The sequence below is a fragment of the Uranotaenia lowii genome, chromosome 3 (assembly GCF_029784155.1).
Source record: "Uranotaenia lowii strain MFRU-FL chromosome 3, ASM2978415v1, whole genome shotgun sequence".
NCBI classification, from domain to species: domain Eukaryota; kingdom Metazoa; phylum Arthropoda; class Insecta; order Diptera; family Culicidae; genus Uranotaenia; species Uranotaenia lowii.
Genome location: NC_073693.1, coordinates 238050062 through 238070931, shown reverse-complemented (window position 1 = coordinate 238070931; position 20870 = coordinate 238050062). Strand labels below are relative to the sequence as shown.

General features: G+C 37.9%; 1 protein-coding gene across 2 annotated transcripts in view; it reads left to right on the top strand.

Moving 5' to 3' along the window:
* Positions 1–17268, top strand: part of LOC129756779 (circadian clock-controlled protein daywake-like) — a 67329-nt gene extending 50061 nt beyond the window's left edge. For both annotated transcript variants that reach the window (XM_055753788.1, XM_055753787.1), the window contains exons 3-5: positions 5802–6176; positions 6249–6398; positions 16503–17268. In XM_055753788.1, the coding sequence (XP_055609763.1) occupies positions 5802–6176; positions 6249–6398; positions 16503–16657 (680 nt within the window). In that variant the 3' untranslated portion in view covers positions 16658–17268. The remainder of the gene's footprint in view (positions 1–5801; positions 6177–6248; positions 6399–16502) is intronic.
* Positions 17269–20870: the final 3602 nt, after the last annotated feature.

Below are 20870 nucleotides of genomic sequence, written 5' to 3'. Positions count from 1 at the left end.
TGCCTGGGATCCCGCAAAGTCCGGGTACCCAACAGAGGGTAGTATTTTTACTAGGGGCAGTTTCCGAGATAGAGTATACCCATGTATGTTTTAGATTTCCAGGAGCTATAGCTGTTAACACACTAGCTGAGTCGGAAAAAGATGATGGAGTGGGGGTTTGATCATTCAACTGCGTCACGTAAAGCATAGGCTTCTGCACTGAAAACAGTGTACATCTTGGGTAGGCCGAGGCTCCTGCTGTTGACACCATCGTGTATACTACAACTCAATTTGCCACTGTTGTCTTTGGACCCGTCAATGTATATGTGAGGTAGGGCATGATATTTGTTTTGGGTGAGTTGGAGAAAGTTGGCAAGGACTATTGCTGGGGGATTTCCCGCTTTGATTTGTTGCTTAAGGGTGAGTTCTACTTTGGTAATAGAATTATTCAAGTGTCGGATCTTGAGCCCGAGTCTGTGACAGATGTTGGGGAGAGGGTCATCGGTTAGTTCAATAAGCAGATCGTTGGTTCTTTTAACCATTAGTGAGTCGTTAGATCAAATGTTGGACATGGTGCGTAGGGCCTTTGATGACAGGTGTTTGGCTATAAGATACTGGAAGGGTAGTTGGCCACTTTCGGCCATTAGAGAGGGTATGTGACTGGTCCAAAAGGCTGAGCTGATAAGGCGTACACACTCATTGTATAGTGGCTCAAGTTTTAAACACATTTCTTACAGTTCGCGGCTTATAAATCCATGGCCGTACAAAATGGAGGGGATCAGCCAACCATGCAGAAAACGGAAATGGGAGTCACGATGTGCGGAACTGGTTTTGTTGGTGGAGTTTTTTTTCTTATTTTGTTGAGATGACATCTAAAATTGAGCCGGTCATCTACCCAGACTTCTAGTAGGCAAAAGAAGTGTACAAGAGGGATGATTTGACTCGGCATAATGAGAGGAGAGAGTTTTCGAAGGTTTCTTCGATTGGGCCCTAGATAGAGTAAGTTAGATTTTGCTGGAAAGAATTGAAAGCCAACAATAGGAGCCCAAGTTTCGACAAGGTAGATGGCAGATTGAAGTCTTCTGCAGGCTAGGATGGGGAAAGGGGAAGTGAAAATGAGAAGTATATCGTCAGCGTAGGTTAGGGTTGTTATGTTGTGAGGAATGATTTGAAAAAGGGTATTTATTGCTATGAGAAATAGGGTGGGGGCGATGACGGAGCCTTGGGGGACCCCGCCTTGGAATGGTTTCATTTGGGAGCGTTCGCCGTAAATGAGTACTTGGATACGTCTGTTCGTGAGGAAATTGTTGATGTAGTGCAACAGGCGACCCCCTATGTTCCATTTGACCAGTTTGTTGATAATAGCAATGCAATCAACACGATCGAAGGCCTTACAGAGGTCAAGGGAAAGACATTCAATATGGTGGTGTTGGTTCAAGTGGGTGTCGCTCAAATTTTGTTGAAGGTTTTGAAGCTGATAAATAAAAATTGTTTGATCAATGGTTGTTCTTAAACATATCTTAAATAACAGATTTAGATTTTGAGTAGTTCCCATGGACCGAACAACATGTTTATATAGTTCAAAATTTATATTTACGACAGAGTTGACAGACTGGTATAGGATAATCTAGCTGGTGTATTCGATTTCGATGTTTACTTTAGTACCTGCAGTTAATTACTCAGGTGACTCAAATGTAGCACCTAAACAACTGATTTACTGTCAAGTCGCTACACAAAACTGATCATCTAAAGTTTAAATTTGAACGATTACAAATCTTATGAAGAGATTAACTACCTTAGTTTATATGTATTTGTTACTTTTAATTTATCGGCGGTGGTCAAAAGTGATGTCCTTTTTAGTAGGGATTATAATTTTTTTTAATATAGATGAATAGAAGGTTAGATGAAATGAAAGATGGTGAAAATGAGCGGGTAGAATTTATTTAGAAGCATTATCATCACATATAAATTTTTTTTTGTTCCTCATAGGCCTACTACTATGAAGTGGTAGAACTTGCAGTGCAGATGAACAAAAAGATGATATGTGATCTCACAGATAAGCTCCCTTTAACTCAGAAACGCATCTATCGATGTATAGTCTTCTCAGTTTGTTATCATCGTATTCGTTACGTCCGGGGTTTGGATTCATTTTCACCATCTTTCATTTCATCTAACCTCCATTTATATATAAAAAAAATCATAATCTTTAGATGTCTCTACTAAAAAGGACATCACTTTTCACCGCTAAGGCCGATATATTAAAAGTAATGATTACAAATCTTTTCAACAATTGCTGGTTTTTTGCCGAACAGTAAAAAAAACGATACAGCGAATTTCAGTCTTCCTCCCCTAGCTCGGGCCAATTGGCTTTTCTTATATTTCAATCTAAATATGTCGGGTCAATACTTTGAGGGTGGGGTGTTGTAATTTGATTAGGATTGGGATTAGGAAGTGATCACTACCATGACAATCATCTAATATCTCCCAACTGAACCTTGGTCCCAGCTCCCATGAGACAAGGGACAGGTCCAAAGCGGACATGTTGCCGGTGGCAGGGTTAATGCGGGTAGGCTGACAATTGTTTAGAATAGTTAAATTTTGAGTGACTGCAAGATTCTCCAGGTAGGCCCCTTTGTAGGAGGTGTGGCAGCTTCCCCAAAAGGAAGAGTGTACATTAAGGTCGGTCATTATTATTATGGGTGAGGGTAATTGTGGGTAGAGATCTTCCAGTTTGTCGACAAAGTCATGATAGGTCATTTGAGGGGGGATGTACAATGAAACAGCAGTTATTTCAAGAGAGGCTTGTAGACGAGCGGAATTGATGTTCAGCTGATGGGGGATGTTATTTTTAATGGCAAGTCCGGCCCCTTGGCGGGTGTTTGAGTTCGAGACGGTGTACAGGTGGTATCCTCGAATGAGGTCAGCGGATATTGTGGTTTTGCTAAGGATTTCCTGTATGGCCTAAATTAGGAGGGAAAGTCCTTGATAATCACTTGGATTTCTGGAAGCCTACAGACTAGACCTCGGGTATTCGACTGTATTGCAAAATTGGTGGACTTTTTCTGAGTTGGGGGATTGTTGCATCTCTTACCGTGAGGTTGTCTATTATATGCGGGATTATTATTGTGTGGGTGCTTATATAATGGTTTGAGTTGGCCATTTATATATGAAGAAGGGAATGTGGTGTATGGTTAAGAAGGGTTTTTTTAAAATGACGAAAGGACTTACCGTTTGGGTGGGTGGGGGTTTACCTGCCGACTGTGGGGATCGGGCCTCGGGACGTTGGATCTTTTGGCGGCTCACCTTCGTCATTTGTTCGGCGGGACTATCCATGGAGCTATTTTGTCGGCTACGTTTTGGAGTTGAGGTGTGGCACTGTATGTTGCGGGTCATCGTGTGACGTTCGGCGTCGGATTGGGAAACCTCGTAGTTGGCTTGTTGCTTCAGCTGTTCCTTCAGTTGGGAGACTAGAAGCTCAAGTTCGGCGATTCTGAGGTCCTTGTCGTTGTTGGCAGTTTGTTCAGGTGGTGCATTTTTGGCGCAGTGTGGGGGGTTTTGGCATTCATCGTGTGGGCTTGATTCTCCGCAATCGATGCAGATTGGAGTGTTGGGGCATCGGCTCTTGGAGTGGCCAAACTTTCCGCATTGGTAGCACATGAGCGGCCGTGGGTAATACAGTCTGGTGGCCACTCGGAGGAATCCGAAATAGATATACGGGGAGGGACAGAACCTTTGAGTGTGAGGACCATAGAGTTGGTGGGGTGGTTTTTCTTGTGTTTTTCTTAGGAAACGGAAAACTTTGATCACACATTGATCAGCTAGGGATTTTTGAAGTTCGTTGTCGCTGAGCCCGTCGACGTTATTACAAGAGACGACGCAGTGATATGAGTTAAGGGTTGGGTGTTGTTCAATTGTGACTGGAGTTCCATCGGTGAGCTTCATCAATTTCGCAGCTTAGGTCGGATTCCGTACTTTGAACAGGTAGTTGGAGCCGCCTTCGATTGGATTACCTCCTTCGATTTTTCCAACTAGCTGCTCGACGGAGGTGGAGATAATGAATGGGTTCTTTGGCAGCTTGGAAGGGCTAACAGGTTTCAATCGGAGCAAGAGTATTTCCCCTTGTTCGCCACGGAGATCCAACCATTCGGGAACCGTTATTGCATTTCGATTACTGGGCCGAATAGCGGAATGCCCCCAAGCCGGCAGGGGATCCTCCAGGGGATCGACCCGATTGACCATGGCCACGACCCAGTGCCCCGAATTGCTTCTCCTATCGATTCCCTTCATGTTGAGGCAAAGAGCTTTCTTCCAATATCTCACAAGCTATGATTCGATACCTTTTATTTGGTATTTTTGGAACCGCTTATCCTTATATTTTCCAATAGCAACCCACGAATGTGCTGATAAATTATTAGGTATCGGAATCCATCAGCAAAGGAATTTGTCTTTATCGTTCAGAGCGTATGACAACGACAAAGATTCTCTGTTCGATATGCTAGAATTTTTTTTTGCATCACGCGATTGATATTTGGTTTTTTTTTTCGTACCTACTTAAAGTAAAATCATAAAATTATGATAAATTCTTCTCTTAGGGTCTCAATTAAGATTGCCAAATAAGGAGAAAAACAGAATTTTCATTTCAGCCATGCACAATCAAAATTAAGTCATTTTATTTTTGATTTCAAAATACACTGAAAATACGAACTTCATCGAGCTTCTCCTTAAAGGTTGAATGATTCACCGTATAATACTAAGAAGTCATTTTTTTATCATACCGCTGATTGTTGATGAAGTATTTATGAATTAAATGAATTAAAATAAAATACTCATTACCTTTGCATCTCAAGAGTTTCCAGTCAGTACTTTTTTGTAATTCAGTAAAAAAAATATTTAAATATCACAGGTTTGGAATCAGCCATATCAACAATTAAACATGCAAAGAAAGTGCAAGTCCCGAAAACTATACTAAACTTACACTTAAGGGTTTTTTTTTCCAGAGTTTCAAATGAAAAAATCAAACTTCATGCGTTAAATTTAAATATTGTAAACAAACTGACGGCTGTCGAATAATGTAAGCGTGAGACATGTGGGAAATGCCGAGATGATTCCGTATAGATTCGTCTACATTCGACGGTCGTTCAAGTTTCGTTGTGTTTGATTAAAACTTGACTAATGACTTGGAAAGATACACTCACTTAATTGTACCCTAGAGACTGGAATCCTTGACTTTCTTGCCATCGGAAATATCTCAAGTGATTTTCCCGTATGTAAAACAGTGAAGTCTCTTTATATTTTCGTTAGGAGATCGCAAGATATATTTCAAGCTTAATATATTATTTATTGCCTATGTGTTTTCAGCACCTTAGCTGAATTATTCTTAAACGCAAGCACTACAATTAACTTGATGTTTCACGCCCTTAACCCTTAGCGGAGCACAGGCAGGTCGTATAGTTTATATTATATGCATGCCCGCTGCAATAAAACTGGTTAGGAGTTAATGTTGAGGAACATTAAGTCAATGGTCAAGAGCCAGTGTCAAGATTATTATTCAAGCCAAGCCGGTCACGTCGATGATGCTACATGATGCCTAAACAGGTAGAGCAAGTGACAAATGTTCTGGGTAGATTATTGGTCGAATAATCATAACGTTCCAAGTTTAGTCAAAACACTCTTTAAATTGTTTTATGTGTCAGTAACATTTCAAATTTACCGTCAAAATTCCCCTTCATAAACCTAAAGTGCATTAAAAATGCGCCTACCGGTATGCAATTACGTCTCAACTAACCGAGCTTTTTTTTTCTCGATTGCCTTTCTCCAAACAGCTCCGTACGTTCTTCCCTGCCGGCGAAGTGACCCAGAGATCAACAAATGCATCAAAAACTCGTTCAATTTCATCCGGCCGTACATCAAGGCCGGTCTGGCCGAACTCAAGACGCCACCAATTGAGCCACTGCGAATTCCAGAACTGGCCATGGAAAATAACGCCGGCGCAGTACGCATCAAGGCCCTCTTCACCGACATCGTGGCCCTCGGAGCCGGAAACTACACCATCAAGGATGTGCGCAGCGACATCAAGAAGCTGAGAATCGACATGAGTCTGGGCATTCCGCGGATTGAGTCCCGGGGAAAGTACGAAGTCATTGGAAACGTGCTGCTGTTGCCCGTTCGATCGAACGGTGAATTTTGGACCGAATTCAGTGAGTGAAAATTCAAATCAATTTTTTTTCATAATCAAATTTCTAACGGCCTTTATTCGAACCCCATTGCAGCCGACATCAGTGCCATTGCCAAGATCTACGGTAAGCCAGTTGAGCGGGATGGAGAAGTGTTCATGTACATCGAGAAGATGCTGGTCGATTTCACCATGAAGAACGCCCGCTTCAAGGTTAAGGACAACGTCAATACTCAAAATGTGCTTGGTGAGTAATATTGAGAGATTTGGCTTTCACTCAAAAGGTCTTTTAAAAAAAAAACTAACATCAATACGAATTCGAAATTGACAAAGGGAAACCTGGATTTGATCATTTTGGTCGAATTTCATTTTATAGAACCTTAACACTAAACATACCGACACTTTGTATATACCTATTCATACCGCGAGCGGTCAAATGACGGCAAACACCGTTTTCGCTAAAACTCCCTTGTTTCTCAACCGATTTCTACCAAATTTATAGTTTTGAAAAGCTTATAATTTGATTCAAATATGTTTCTCAGACAATTTTCAGCTACAATTTATAACTTTAAAGTTATTTACAGTACAAGAAAAATTTTCTGAAAAAACATGCTTCAGGAAAAAGGTTGTAAATCAGTTATTAAGGGGGGGGGGTAGGGTCTAACACTTTCAAAAAATCGATTTTTTTTATTTTTTTATTTTCTTATTGTAAAACATTTCAAGTCAATTGAAGCAAAACTGTTGAAGTTATAGGCCTTTATCTCCTCCTATCTAATACTGCAAGAAAGCAAGAGCAGAAACTTCAAACGCGTTTTTCTTGAAAGCACATTTTTAAAGTCCGTGGACATCGTCATTTGAAAACCACTTATCCGATTCTTTTCATATTTGGAACATATTTTCTACATATAAAATAAAATACCAGACCCCAACGTTTTTTTTTTTTGATTTTTTTACTTTGGGGAGATTTTAGAGGTGAAAAATGGCTGATTTTTAAGTGAAAAATCGTAGTTTTTACTTCAAACAGCCACAAAAATTTCATAAAAATATTTTTAAGTTAAATAAAAACGTTGGGGTCCAGAAAAACATCTATTAAAAATATTTTGCTCTGATTTTTTGACTTCAGATGATTCTGTGCTGAGATACAGTGTCCACCGCAAATCCTGTTTTCTAAAAGGCATCCTCGAAAGTGCTCCGTCACCGGCTCATTTTTCAATATTTTTCTACGAAAAAATTACTAAATGTTCTTTTAACATTTCTTTCTATAATGCAAAAAATTTGAATTCATTTGTTTGAACGATAGCTCTAGAAAAAAATCGTGAAAATGGTGTTTTTTTATACCCGTTAGACCCTACCCCCCCCTTAAGTGCTCGAAAAAAATTTCACTTAGTGCCTGAGAAAGCTGAAGTTAGAAGCTATATGTTGCACATATGGAAATTTTTTTTAAAGTTTTCTAAGATCATGGCCACAAAAAATGTAAAAAAGTTGTGTAAAACCCGTACTTTTCAATCAATCAACCGCCAAAGCCGTTCCTGTTACAGTAGAAAAATTTAAAAAAATGTATTGTAAAGTTGACGTCATTTGTCATATTTTGGCATCTTTAGATTTTTTAAAATACGAAATACATAATTTATGATGAATTTTCAAAGATGTCTGTTTTTTCAAACATTTCATCAATTCGAATTTTTGATACAATTCCTACACCTAAATTCAGCTTTGCACTGGATTTTGAGTATGTTATCGTACGGTTTAGGCAAAAAAATTATATGCAAAAGAAAGAAAATTTAATACCGGTTTTAGTGACGTAACTACATTGGCGGTGTGATGCTTGACAAAAATATAATAAATATATTTCTGAAAGTAAAACCAGAAAATTTGAGCGAATGCTCGTTTGTTTTTTCGTTTCCTTTCACCCGTCTTCGTGTGCAAAATAGCTTTGAGATATTACCACCCACTGTGCCCGTCTGCCAAGCAAGAATTTGTGCTGACTTCTCAAAATTCAGAAACTAGTTCACTGTTTTATTTATCATATTTTTGCCAAGCATTGCACCGCCAATGCAGTTACACCACTAGAACCGGTATGAAATAAGCTTTCTTTTGCATATAGTTTTATTGCCTAAACCTTACGTTAACGTACTCAAAATCCAGTGCAAAACTGAGCTTAGGTGTAGGAATTGTCTTAGAAAATCCAAATTGATAAAAAGTTCGAAAAACAGCTACCTTTGAAAAGTCGTCATAAATTATGTATTTCGTATCTCAAAAATCTAAAGATGCCAAAATGTGACAAATTACGTCTACTTTTCAATTCACTTTTTCAAAATTTTCTACTGTAACAGGAACAGCTTTGGCGGTTGATTGATTGAAAAGTACGGGTTTTACACAACTTTTTTACATTTTTTGTGGCCATGATCTCAGAAAATTTCTAAAAAATATTTCCGTATGTGCAACATGTAGCTTCTAACTTCAGCTTTCTCAGGCACTAAGTGAAATTTTTTTCGAGCACTTAATAACTGATTTACAACCTTTTTCCTAAAGCATGTTTTTTCAGAAAATTTTTCTTGTACTGTAAATAACTTTAAAGTTATTAATTGTAGCTGAAAATTGTCTGAGAAACATATTTGAGTCGAGTTATAAGCTTTTCAAAACTATAAATTTGGTAGAAATCGGTTGAGAAACAAGGGAGTTTTAGCGAAAACGGTGTTTGCCGTCATTTGACCGCTCGCGGTATGAATAGGTATACCACATGCGTTATTCGAAAACCGTAACACTTAAAAAAAATTTAAAAACGCAAAAATAATTGCATTTCAAAAACAAAAATAGTCCTGTCGTTAAATTTGCGAAAAAACAATTATATAAGACGTAATCATCGTTTAAAGTTCAAAAACCGTCATTTGACCGCCTCCGGTACGTTTAGTGTTAAAAAACGACTTTGGAAATTAAGTTTTCAATTCGTAGTACCGTAAATTGAGGGAACTTTGAACACTATTATCTTTCCTTGTTGAAAATTTTAGAAAAGATAAATTTTTCGCCTGAAATTTTGAAAAACACTTACGGAGAAAGAAGAGGACCGGGCTATATGCGCCTATTAAGCAGAATACGATTTAATCAAATATTACATCAAATATGTGTACAAAAACTTGCACACGCAAATTGGGCTTTTCTGATCCGGGTTTTGATGTCTTCCCTGGTACCACCATCAGGCGTTATCTGGCTAACAAGATACTGGAAGCACTCCACTTTCTTAACTTGTTGCCCCACTACCATTAAACTGGAGGGATTTCCTATGTTGATCTCCTTCGAATTGGTCTTTCCGACATTGACTTTGAGACCTGCTGCCTTGGATCTTTCGGTGAGGTCGTCGAGTTTACTCTGCATATCCGGTTGTGTTTGGGCGAGCAAAACAATATCGTCAGCCAGGTCAAGGTCGTTAAGTTGCTCCATTGTTGAAGGATTCCACGGCAATCCTCGGTTCGGTGCACAGTCTATCGATCCATTCAGAATCTCATCCATTACGATTAGAAAAAGTAGCGGTGATAAAATACATCCCTGTCTCACTCACCCAGTTACCGGAATTGGTTCGGACAAGACACCGTCGTGCAAGAACTTGCACGAAAATACCTCGTTATGTGCTTCGATGAGATGGGCTAGTTTCTCTGGGTCTTCTCGTCGCCTTAAAGCAGCCCAGATGTTTTCATGGTTAAGTCGGTCAAATACTTTTTCGAAATCAACGAACACCAGCAGAAGAGAGTCCTAGAATTCGTTGATTTGTTCCAGTTCGATTCGTAGCGTTGTTATGTTGTCCACACATCCGGATCGGAATTTAGCTTGTTGCCGTGGGAGTGAAGCGTCGATTTCTCCTGGATCCTGTTCAGGATCACTTTGCAGAGTACTTTGAGGGTTGTCAGATCAACCTTATGCCTCGCCAGTTGACGCACTCTGTCAGATCTCTTTTCTTCGGGACCTTTACGAGGATTCCCTGCTTGCAGTCGTCCGGGAATGTTGCAGTATTCCAAATGTCAGCGAAAAGACCGTGCAATATTTCTGCTGATAAAGCAGGGTCGGCTTTCAGCATTTCAGCAGGGATGCAATCGATCCCAGGTGCGTTGTTGGATTTCATGTCTTTGATTGCCGCTTCTATTTCAGTCAGCGAAGGCGCTTCCGAGTTGACACCATTGATGCGACTTACTGTTGGCGCTTCGAGCTGCGGGTTCTGTCAGCCATCGCTATTCGTGACTCGGAAGAGATGTTCGAAGTTCGAAGTTCTGTTCGATCGGTCAATAACCGACCTGCTCGGTTCTCAGCCGTATTTTTGCATTATTCCTTGCACCACTAAGGTGGCGAGAAATGTCATAAAGTAATCGGATATCTCCATTGGCGGCGGCTATTTCTCCCTCTTCGGCTAGGGAATTTGTCCAGGCTCTCATGTCTCGTCTACAAGCTCGTTTAACTGCCTCTCCCAGCTCCGCATATTGTAAGCGGGCCGCTGCTTTGGCTGACCCGGTACATGCCTGCTCAATTCCGACTTTCGCCTTTCTCCGATCATCGATCATCCTCCAAGTTTCATCCGACATCCATTAACTTCTTCTTCCACGAACTTTACCGAGAGTACCATGGCTCGTCGTGATAAAGACATTCTTGATTCCACACCACTGTTCTTCGACTGTTCCGTCTGTCGGCAGCTCCGAGGCTCGGGATTCTAGCTGTTCAACGTATGCCCTTTTCACCTCTGGATTCTCCAACCGGCGGACGTCGTATCGACACCCGACTTTCTCCTCGCTCCGTTTGACACGTGCGACTCTCAGTCGTATCTCACCAAGGACGAGGTGATGGTCAGATGCAATGTCTGCGCTTCGTTTGTTGCGGACATCAAGAAGGCTCCTTCTCAATTTTCGGTTGATGCAGATGTGGTCAATTTGATTTTCTGTTCGGCCATCTCGGGATGCCCAAGTGACCTTATGTGGTCGATGGGGGAAGAGCGATCCACCGATCACTATGTTGTTGTTGCCACAACATTTTACAAACAGCTCTCCGTTTTCGCTCATCTGACCTACGCCATGGCGCCCCATGATGCGCTCAAGGTCCTGATTGTCGGAGCCAATCTTTGCGTTGAAGCCGCCCAAATGGATTTGAATGTCACCCTTCGGAATTTTCTTTACCACACTGTTCAGTTGACTGTAAAGCTGCTCTTTCTCCTGCAAATCGGCAACGTCAGTTGGCGCATAACACTGGACCATTGTAAGGTTTCTAACCCGTGTTCTAAATCTGGCTACGAATATTCTTTCGTTTATCGGTTCCCATCTAATGAGGGCTGCATGGGCCTACGGGCTTAATAGGAAACCAACTCCCCGTTCCCGAGTAGCGTGTTCTCCTGGTATGCCAGAGTAAAGCAGGACTTGCCCGGATTGTGTCTTGTGTTCTCAGGTGTTAGGCCAACGGACTTCACTCAGTTCCAGAATTTCAAGTTTGAGGCGGCTAGCTTCTCTAGCAAGTTGTTCATGTCTCAAATTGGAATTACGTATTGCGATGTCTGTCTGAGGGCTTTCTTTGCACAATCATTTGCCGCATCGAAAAAATCTCCTACTAAAATTTCTCTCGCATCGAAAAAATCTCCTTACTAAAATTTTATCCCGCCGGTTGAAAATGTTGGCCACCTATGTTCTAGAGAGAAATTTATTTATGAAGAATATGAGAGAAAGCTGGATAGACAGGCATTAGTGCGCCAACAGAAGAAAGCTTGATAGGTATTGAAATTTGAGGCTGTATATTTAGAAGGAATTTATGCCAAATTCCTGGTCCCGTATGCAAAATTTCTGATTCAACCAATTTCACCATTTCAGTTAAGCAACTGCAGAACTCATGGACTTTGGTTACCAACAAACCTTTGAACAGCTGAGGAAATATTCTTATGTTTGTATACAAACTTATTGAGCACCCCTTGCACTCTTCGCCTAATTACTTTGAAACTCGTGAACCTTCTAATTCTAAAAACTTTGGGCTAGAAGGCATGTTGATGAAAAGCTCCCATGAATTGTTACGCCTTTGCTCTACACACTAGCTACCTATGCATGAGAAAGTGAGTAACAGAATTCCCATGTAGGAGGAAGTGTTCCTCAATGCGCATATTGGGTAATATGCGCATACAGTCGATTGACAAAATGACTCATAGATCCACTTATCTAATCAGTGCAAAACTTGATTTTTAGCAGTTTTGTTAGAATATATTGAACTTCAATAATCGCGCGTACATAATCTGTAGACAAATATTGTAATAGTTTTTCTTTCTAACTCATCTGAAAATCAGCAACTCAACAAAGTGAAGCTTTAAGCAAAGTTATAAATGATAAGATATTGGAATAAGAGACAGGTTTTAAATGACCATATCAGACAGGTTAAATACCACTACCAAGAAGAAAAAACAGATAATCCATACAAATTTTAAACTTTTTATGATTGAAGCATCAAATCCACGCTCTAATTATATTTAATCCTAGAGATAATAGAAGAAGTAAATCAGAATCTGTTTAAAATATGAAAGGAATAAAACATTACCATGAAATCTGGCCATACGGCATCCCTAGCTACATATGTTTTATACAAAAGAACTTTTTCGAACATATCATCTTTGGCGCAGTACACTTTTCAGCACATTTTCGGCACAGATATTTGCTAATAGGCATTGGATTTTTGCAACCTCTTCTATGGGTGTATCTATTGGAATATGGGAGAAAATCAGTACTCAATACTCTCCTTAGCGTTTGAGAGTGTGCTTTTACGCAACTACGAGCTTTTGAATTTGTACAGGGTGCGCCACCAGGATGTGTCCGATTTGAACGTCGAATAACTCTACAATTTTACAACCGATTTCGAAAAATAAACACAATTTCGAAACGTCATTTAGTTCCATTTCAGATCGATAAAGACTAAAAGAAGTGTGTAGCCGGTGCCACGCCACCTCACGTTCACTTGATGAGTTTTCGTTGGATCAGGAGGACCACCATGAAGAGTGTTATGAAGGTTCACTTTACGAATTTTGTTGGATCAGGAGGACCAACATGAAGAGTGTTCGAAAGGTTCATTTTATGTATTTCGTTGGGTCAGGAGAACCAACATGAAAAGTGTTCTGAAGATTCACATGACTAATTTCGTTGGATCGGGAGAACCAACATGAAGAGTGTTCTGAAGGTTTACTTGATAAGTTTTCGTTGGATCGGGAGGACCAAAATGAAGAGTGTTCTGAAGATTCACTTCATGAGTATTTGCTGGATCGGGAGGACCATCATGAAGAGTGTTCTGAAGGTTTACTTTACGAGTTTCGTTGGATAGGGAGGACCAACATTAAGAGTGTTCTGAAGGTTCACTTTACGAATTTTGTTGGATCGGGAGGACCAACATGAAAAGTGTTCTAAAGGTTAACTTTACGAATTTCGTTGAATCGGGAGGACCAACATGTAGAGTGTTCTGAAGGTTTACTTGATGAGTTTTCGTTGGATCGGGAGGATCAACATGAAGAGTGTTCTGAAGATTCACTTCATGAATATTTGTTGGATCGGGGGAACCAACAAGATGATTGTTTCAGAATGTTCAATTCACAAGCTTTCATTGGATCTCGAGGACCAACGTGAAGGGTGCATTGAAGCTTCATTTTACGTATTTTTATTGGATCAGGAGGACCAACGTGAAGAGTGCTCGGAAGGTTAACTACGAATTTATGTTAGCTCGAGACGGCCAACATGGTTAAGTTTTCTGATGGTATATGTGTTTGAATATCCAATTTTCTGGAGAAGAATTTCACGCAGGAAAAAGGAAATTTAAGTATGAGAAACATTGGTTCCGAATCACCTGTTTCAAAATTTAGTACAACAGATTGGTTTGAATATTATTGAATGGGATCGAGATTAATATAAGTATGACCGGAGAGGGATGTCTAGTGTATAAAAGAATATAGAAACAAACTATCGCATGCACCAGGATGACCATTGAATTCGGACTTCAGCATAATGTCTTGTATAAAATAGTTTGTTTGAGAACTTTTCTAGTGAATTGGATCGGGAGGATCGCAATTTATATCTGTCAAGAGCTGGATGTTAAGTATCTTCAAAAAGTCGGTTTAGGTAATATTCTCGCCGAAAAGACACTACAGAGTGAAATGTGCAAAAAAAGAAACCTCCTATGTTTGATCAGCTTGACTAACTTCAATAGTGTTCTGAAGGGTTCACATGAAGGATTCACAGAGTTGAGATTTGGAATTTGGAACTGAGATTCGATTGTGGGGAAATAACAAGCGTTGAGTTTGAGTCTGTTGAACTAGTTAAACATGACACTAAAGGAACAAAATGATTCGGTTAGTAACATGATTCAACAGACACAGAACTACATACAAGAAAAAGGAACTTGTCGATTAGAAAATCTGTCTACCGAAACGGTACAATATAATAATCAGCATATTTGCTTTCAAGAGCAGAAGAAAGATTCATGTTATTTAGCACCTAGAGGAGAAAGGCCAATTTAAAAGAGAGCGTTTAATAGAACTTTCATCAACCAAAAAAAAGTTTTTTTTTGTTTTTTTTCTGTTTGGTGTAATGGGGAGATGTGTAGCCGGTGATTGGCTTGGCTACACACACTATCACCCAAGGATCCCATCTCTCTCTCTCCTTGAGCTCTTGTCTATTTATACAAGTGGATGTGCCATCAGTCAGCTAACGACATTAATTGCGGCAGGACACGAGTCACCCGTTCAGCCAGTAGAATACGAAGCGAAGTTTGCACAAGAAGGTGATTGACATTGTAATGCTATGAAAAAAAATCGTTCAATTCAGAAAACTATGCATGCTTATCGTAAAATTGTTGTCTTTGTCCTTGTTCTCTGCATTTGACGGTACCGTAATTCGGGGTAAGATTGATAACTTTTTAAATATATTTCGATTATTTTTTCTGTTAAAGGGAATGTGAAATATTTTATATTTTTATAATCAGTACTGGACTCCTATGAACGTAATACATGGATGCAATAATTTATTAGACTTCTTTAAATTTGATTTAAAAATCGTTTTCGTCTCTGTTCAGAATTTGATGCTTTGGGGTTACATTGATCAGTCTCTATTCTGACGGTTATAAAAAGTTTTCTTGATCTTAAAGGATACAAAACAACTTCATAGTATTTACATGTGCTAGTTTATCAATTTAACTTTGATTTCAAACGTTTTGTTTAAAAAAAATATCTACTCGAAAAAATAACTATTATACTGTCTACATTTAGGGGCAAATTTTTTGATAATTGCTAAATAGTTTGAGCTTCAAAATACAAATGAAATTTTACCTTCACACATTCCGCTAGGCCCTCCTACTATTTCCTTTTTAATTTTTTCTTCAAAGTTAACGATTCGATAAGGTTCCTATTCATTTCGCCAATACGGGCTTACTCTCCATATTTTTTAAATATAAAAAATTTACCACTAAATGACTTTAAAAATAGCACTATAACTACTCATATACAAAGAAAAAAAGTAGTTCTTTCACATTAAACAACCCGTTTGCTTCTAAATGCTTTTTGGTATCATCAGAAGAGCTGTTTGTTAGCGAGCCTTTAAAAAATTGCTTTTTAAGAATTTTGAAATAAGATTTTTACTTAAAGAAAAAAATTTCAAATACAAACCAAATTTTGATCATTTGATACTCAATTTATAGGCATTCAAACGTAGAAAACAGTTTTCAAAAATTCAAACTACAGACAAAGTTATTGATGATAACGCGGAAAAGTTCATTGTTTGTCAAAGTTACCCCGTTTTACGGTACTCAAAATGCCAGAAAGTAATCCAGATGGAATTTATCATTTGATTGAAAAATTTTATTTTTTACTCTCAAAGATTTGGTGTCTAACCTTTAATGACAAAAATAAAATTCACTTGGAATTTGTGTCGAATTCGTTATTTGCATTACAGTGTCATTTAAAATGTGAAATTATTCAAAAACACCTTTCAGAACATTTTAATTAGTCAAAATCATGGGTCTTTGGTTATTTTTCAATTCTGTAAATACCGGGTTTTAAGAGGACTCAAATCCGCTATTCGGTATTTGAATAAATAAGCCAGCGAAGTGATACTGATCTTAGGCCCCGGTATCATCGGTGTACTATTTTCACCTCATAGAAGTCTCTGATAAAACATTTTGAGGCAGTTATTATCAAGTGTCATCAATTCGTGTCGACATACAGATTTGTCTCTTTTTAGATTTTCGTTGTTCCGTGATTCATCATCCTCATTCAGAACTCATCCCCAAAATTATCTTAATTCTGTTATCTTGATATATCTGTTAGTTCCAAGCATTAGTCACAATCTAATCTTCACTTTACCCACAGGTGAGGCTATCAACCAGTTCCTGAACCAGAATGCCAACGAGCTGATCCAGGAGATGAGACCGGCCTCGGCCCAGAGCATAGGCAAACTGTTCCGCAAGTTCCTGAATGATGCCTTCAGCAATCTGCCGATGCGATTGTGGCTGCTGGATGAGTAAGACGATGCTGCCTGCCCCTGCTGGACATATGAATGGACACTTGGCGGAAGTAGTCCGAAAAAAAATCAAAACAAAAACAAAACATTGAAGAGAATCGGGCGGAGATAAGCTTATCTCTCGTGTCTCGAGTGCGAATGTGTGTATGATGGAGAGTCTTAGTAGCAAGATAAGAGCACTTCTCCTTATCCACTAAGTGATATGATTTAGTGAGTAAGATTATCTAATTGATCGGCACCGAAAAAAGATAGTAAGAAAAACAGTTTTAGACACTTGAAATCGAAATTTATAACTATAAAAACGAAATCGAACTTGTTGTTTTTTTCGTTGTTAATTTTTCGAGAACAATTCAACCCGATACATGCTATTATTTATTGAAAGTGTAGTTCTGTTTTGTATCGTTGTTACACGCTAAACACTATAGTTAGGTCGAATTCGGTTCGTGCTTTTTTAATCGGCCCATCGTTCGACACTTTGGGCCGCGAAAAAACAGAAAGGTACAAAAACTTAAATCACCCCCATTAGAGTCTAAGTTATGTAAGATTGTAAATATGATTGAACGTAATTTGTATAATGAAACAAACCATTGTCAATAAAATTTGTAAAATATTCCACTTGTAAAGTTCGTTGACCTTCGACTTCGAAAGCCGAAAATTTCATAATCAAGGACACAATTGATGACGAAATTCCCGTCTCGTATTTCATCAGCGCCTTTGGGCCAAAATCCGAAATGATAAGAGCTCAAAGAACCTTTCACGTTTAGGCATTACGACTACCGAATGATTCAACTCGTGGCAAAGGAATTCCGTTACAAAATGGTTTGTATCAATACGTGATCTAGAAACTGAAATTGTTTTTTTAGAAACGTCTTAAAAATAAAAACATCGGTTTTGTTTTCAGTGATAACGAAAACCTTTCCTGCCCAATTGGATCCAGAAATAACGGAATCAAAGGAAAACAGTGTTCTACATTTATTTATTATGACATGTGCAAAAGTTTGATGAGAATCTCGGCGAAGGAATGTTGTGCCTCTCGATCTACCTCAGTTTTAAAATTTTCCGACCGTGCTTAACAAACCGTTCAATGTCAGATAAGAATGGTTTTACTAAACCAATTAGTGAAGTTAAAAAAATACGATTGCAAAAGTCGTTAACCTTTCAGATTAGAAAGCTTATTTAAAGTTAATTATGTTGATTTATGATTTTTTTTCCGCACCGAGTTGCAACGTTGTGCGACAAATTCATCCCGATTAATTTTCAAACAGCTTGAAATTTTTAGTTGAGAATTTAAATTCAGTTGGTACTTCTGTTTACATGCAGCTTCGATGATCGATTTTGGTGTTATGAAGATCACCTCCATCAATGATACTTGAATTCGATTTATCAAGATCAATAAGTTGAGGGTGCAAGTATGCGTAGATATTCGTAAACCTTAAGCTTAAAAACGTCTGAAAGGTTTTTATTTTAAAGCAAAATTACTTAAAAATACATTTCCAACCAACCAGGAGAGGCAAAGGAATCAAGCGGCTGTCTACAATCAGAAATAACCGTTGAATTTCTCGTAAAGCGGCTCAAAATCTATGCTTTTACCATCTGGATGATTTGAACCAAATACTGCTTATAATGTTTAGACTGAGTTTTTGAGATTTTGTGGGAATAAGGTAATTGATGTTTAAGTAATAGAATAGATTTGGCCGACGAATACCATTTGTTTAACAATTCCAAAGATAAGATTTGTTTGCAGTCATCATACAATTTTGGCTAGTATTTATTTCAGACGCTACAAACACCTAAAACTCGCATGGAATTCATTGAAAATCTCATAGAAATCTTTAAACAGGTTACCTGAAGAAAATTTGAGCACGTAGGCTTCAGGAATCGACCATCGCTATGGACGATTTTTGATGAAAAACTTTCGGATAAAGAAGAATCTAAACACGTTCAAGCATGCAAAAATGCAGTATCATTTAGGGTTTTTCATCATGTCTAAGAACGATTCAGATAAAACCCTGCTCATCACGGATAACGTTTAAACAGCATTTTTTTATGAATGTACAAACTTTATATTGCTTTTAGTACAATCACTGTTGGTGTAAACATATTTTTTGTACAACCAATTTTTTTTTCAAATAAACCATTTTTTTGCAATTCAGTTATCAGTCTAAGGAGTGTATTCGAAACAAATGCAACACTTTTTTGTGAAAAACTTTGGAATGCATGGATGGAAATTTTCAGAGAAGCTACCTAGTAATGTAATGTGTACGTGTACAAAATTTGGTAACAATCTGAAAAGTGGTTTTTGAGTAAGTGTCCAATATTGAAGTTCATTAACAAAATTTAATGGGCAGAATTGTGAACAATCCAGAAAATTTCCAGTGGGAGACCCAAAAACAGCTGTAAATCAATTATTTGACTAAAATTCACCTGTTAAACCGATTATGAAGTCCTAGAGAATCCAATTGTGAGCAAAAATTTGAATAAAAGTAAAGATTGTTGATTCCATGAAGTGATTGGAATATGGAATACTTTTCAAGCTCAATCTGAAAACATGAATGAGGAAGTGATAAAAAAGTCAGTTTTTTCTGACTGGTTCGTCTAGCTAACTTATTAATAGGCTTTACTTTATTTCTACAAGGTAGAAAAGCTGCCCACCGGTAAAGTAAACAAAATACGGTGTTAAAATCGAGCCTGAAATATTTGGACTGCTTATGGGGAATATGTTTAGAAAAAATTCGTAATGATCAGCAAAACGAACTCTTTAGCGGTCACCTGGAAGGATTTCAACCAGAAACATTTTGTTTTTGTGCCGAAGGAGGACTATCAGCTTAATTTTTTATAACTTCGACCAAAATCAAAATTTTGAATTATTTTGAAATTCAAGCTTCAGGAAACCGAAAACGTAATCAACGTAATCAGCCTTGATTTGAAAAAAGGTGGTTCATAGTATGCATTATAGATGGCTCTCGTATTGCCCAACGATTAAAGTGGAAAAATGTCTTCATTGGACGCTATCTCAAAAACCATTCGAGAAACGATCACAAAAATTTGCACATGTAAACATTACATTACCAGGTAACTTCGCTGAAAATTTCATAAATTTACATTCATGCATTCAAGTTATTCTCAAAACAAAGTGTTGCATTTTTTTTTCGAATACACTCCTTAGTCTGGGCAAAATGCATCAAATTGCTTATCAAAGACATGAATATTATTGTTTTGCATTATACGTTTTTCAATTTAATAATTTCAATCATTCAAACGTTAATTTTAAAATCATAAAATTATTATTTCAGCTAGTAGTTTTTTTTTTGTAGTATTTTTTACCCCCACAAAAATTTTGGACAGAAAAAATGTAAAATTAAATTCGAACAATACAAAAAATTACTGCAAATGGTGCTTTATGCGTTATGACATCACAAATATTTCAAAAACTATAAATATTCAATCGTTGTCATTAGACTGTTCAATAAATCAAAGTGTTTCGCAACTTACCCCTTTTTATAAGTAGGGTGAAAATCGCATGGTGAAACCAATAGTTTTTTGACTACGTCAATTTTCAACATTAAAATTTGTGATGTACAAGTGGAATTATTATCTGAGGGCATTATGTTTTTAGAAGCCATTAAATTTGAAAATTGGTGCATGATGTTCCCAGTCCCAGGCTTTCAAATAATTTTTTAGATACTTTGATTGGATCGGAAACGTTATTCCTGTAAGAGCTTTTATAAGATCACGACGATGACGTTCAAGGTTGAAGTCCTACCGGGAGACAAGGCGAATTTTTTCCGCATGTTTTTCAACAGTAATTTTCATGTTGTCTAGTCCCTGAAATTTCAACTTACACAGCTGGATTCATTTCTCCACAAAAAAAAAGTTTCATTGACTGAATTTTTAAGTCAAGACTTATCTCTGAGTCACAGTATAAAAATAAACAGAATTTTTCAATTAATTTGATAATTGCTGAGACCGCAAGTTATTATCACTTCTGCGAACAAACAGAAGTTTCATATTTGTTTACTATTTCCCATTCTGAAAATTAAAGGAATTTCATCAATTTTTTTTCATCATGATCAAAATATTTTTTTCTTATTTAATTAAGTATGATAAACAAATTCAGAACCTTTTTTCTCTCTTTCATGTAGTTGCGTAGTTAAGTGATTGATTCTTAGACACGAAAATGATGCTTTCTTGAGTTATCAATTAAACTATATAAATGA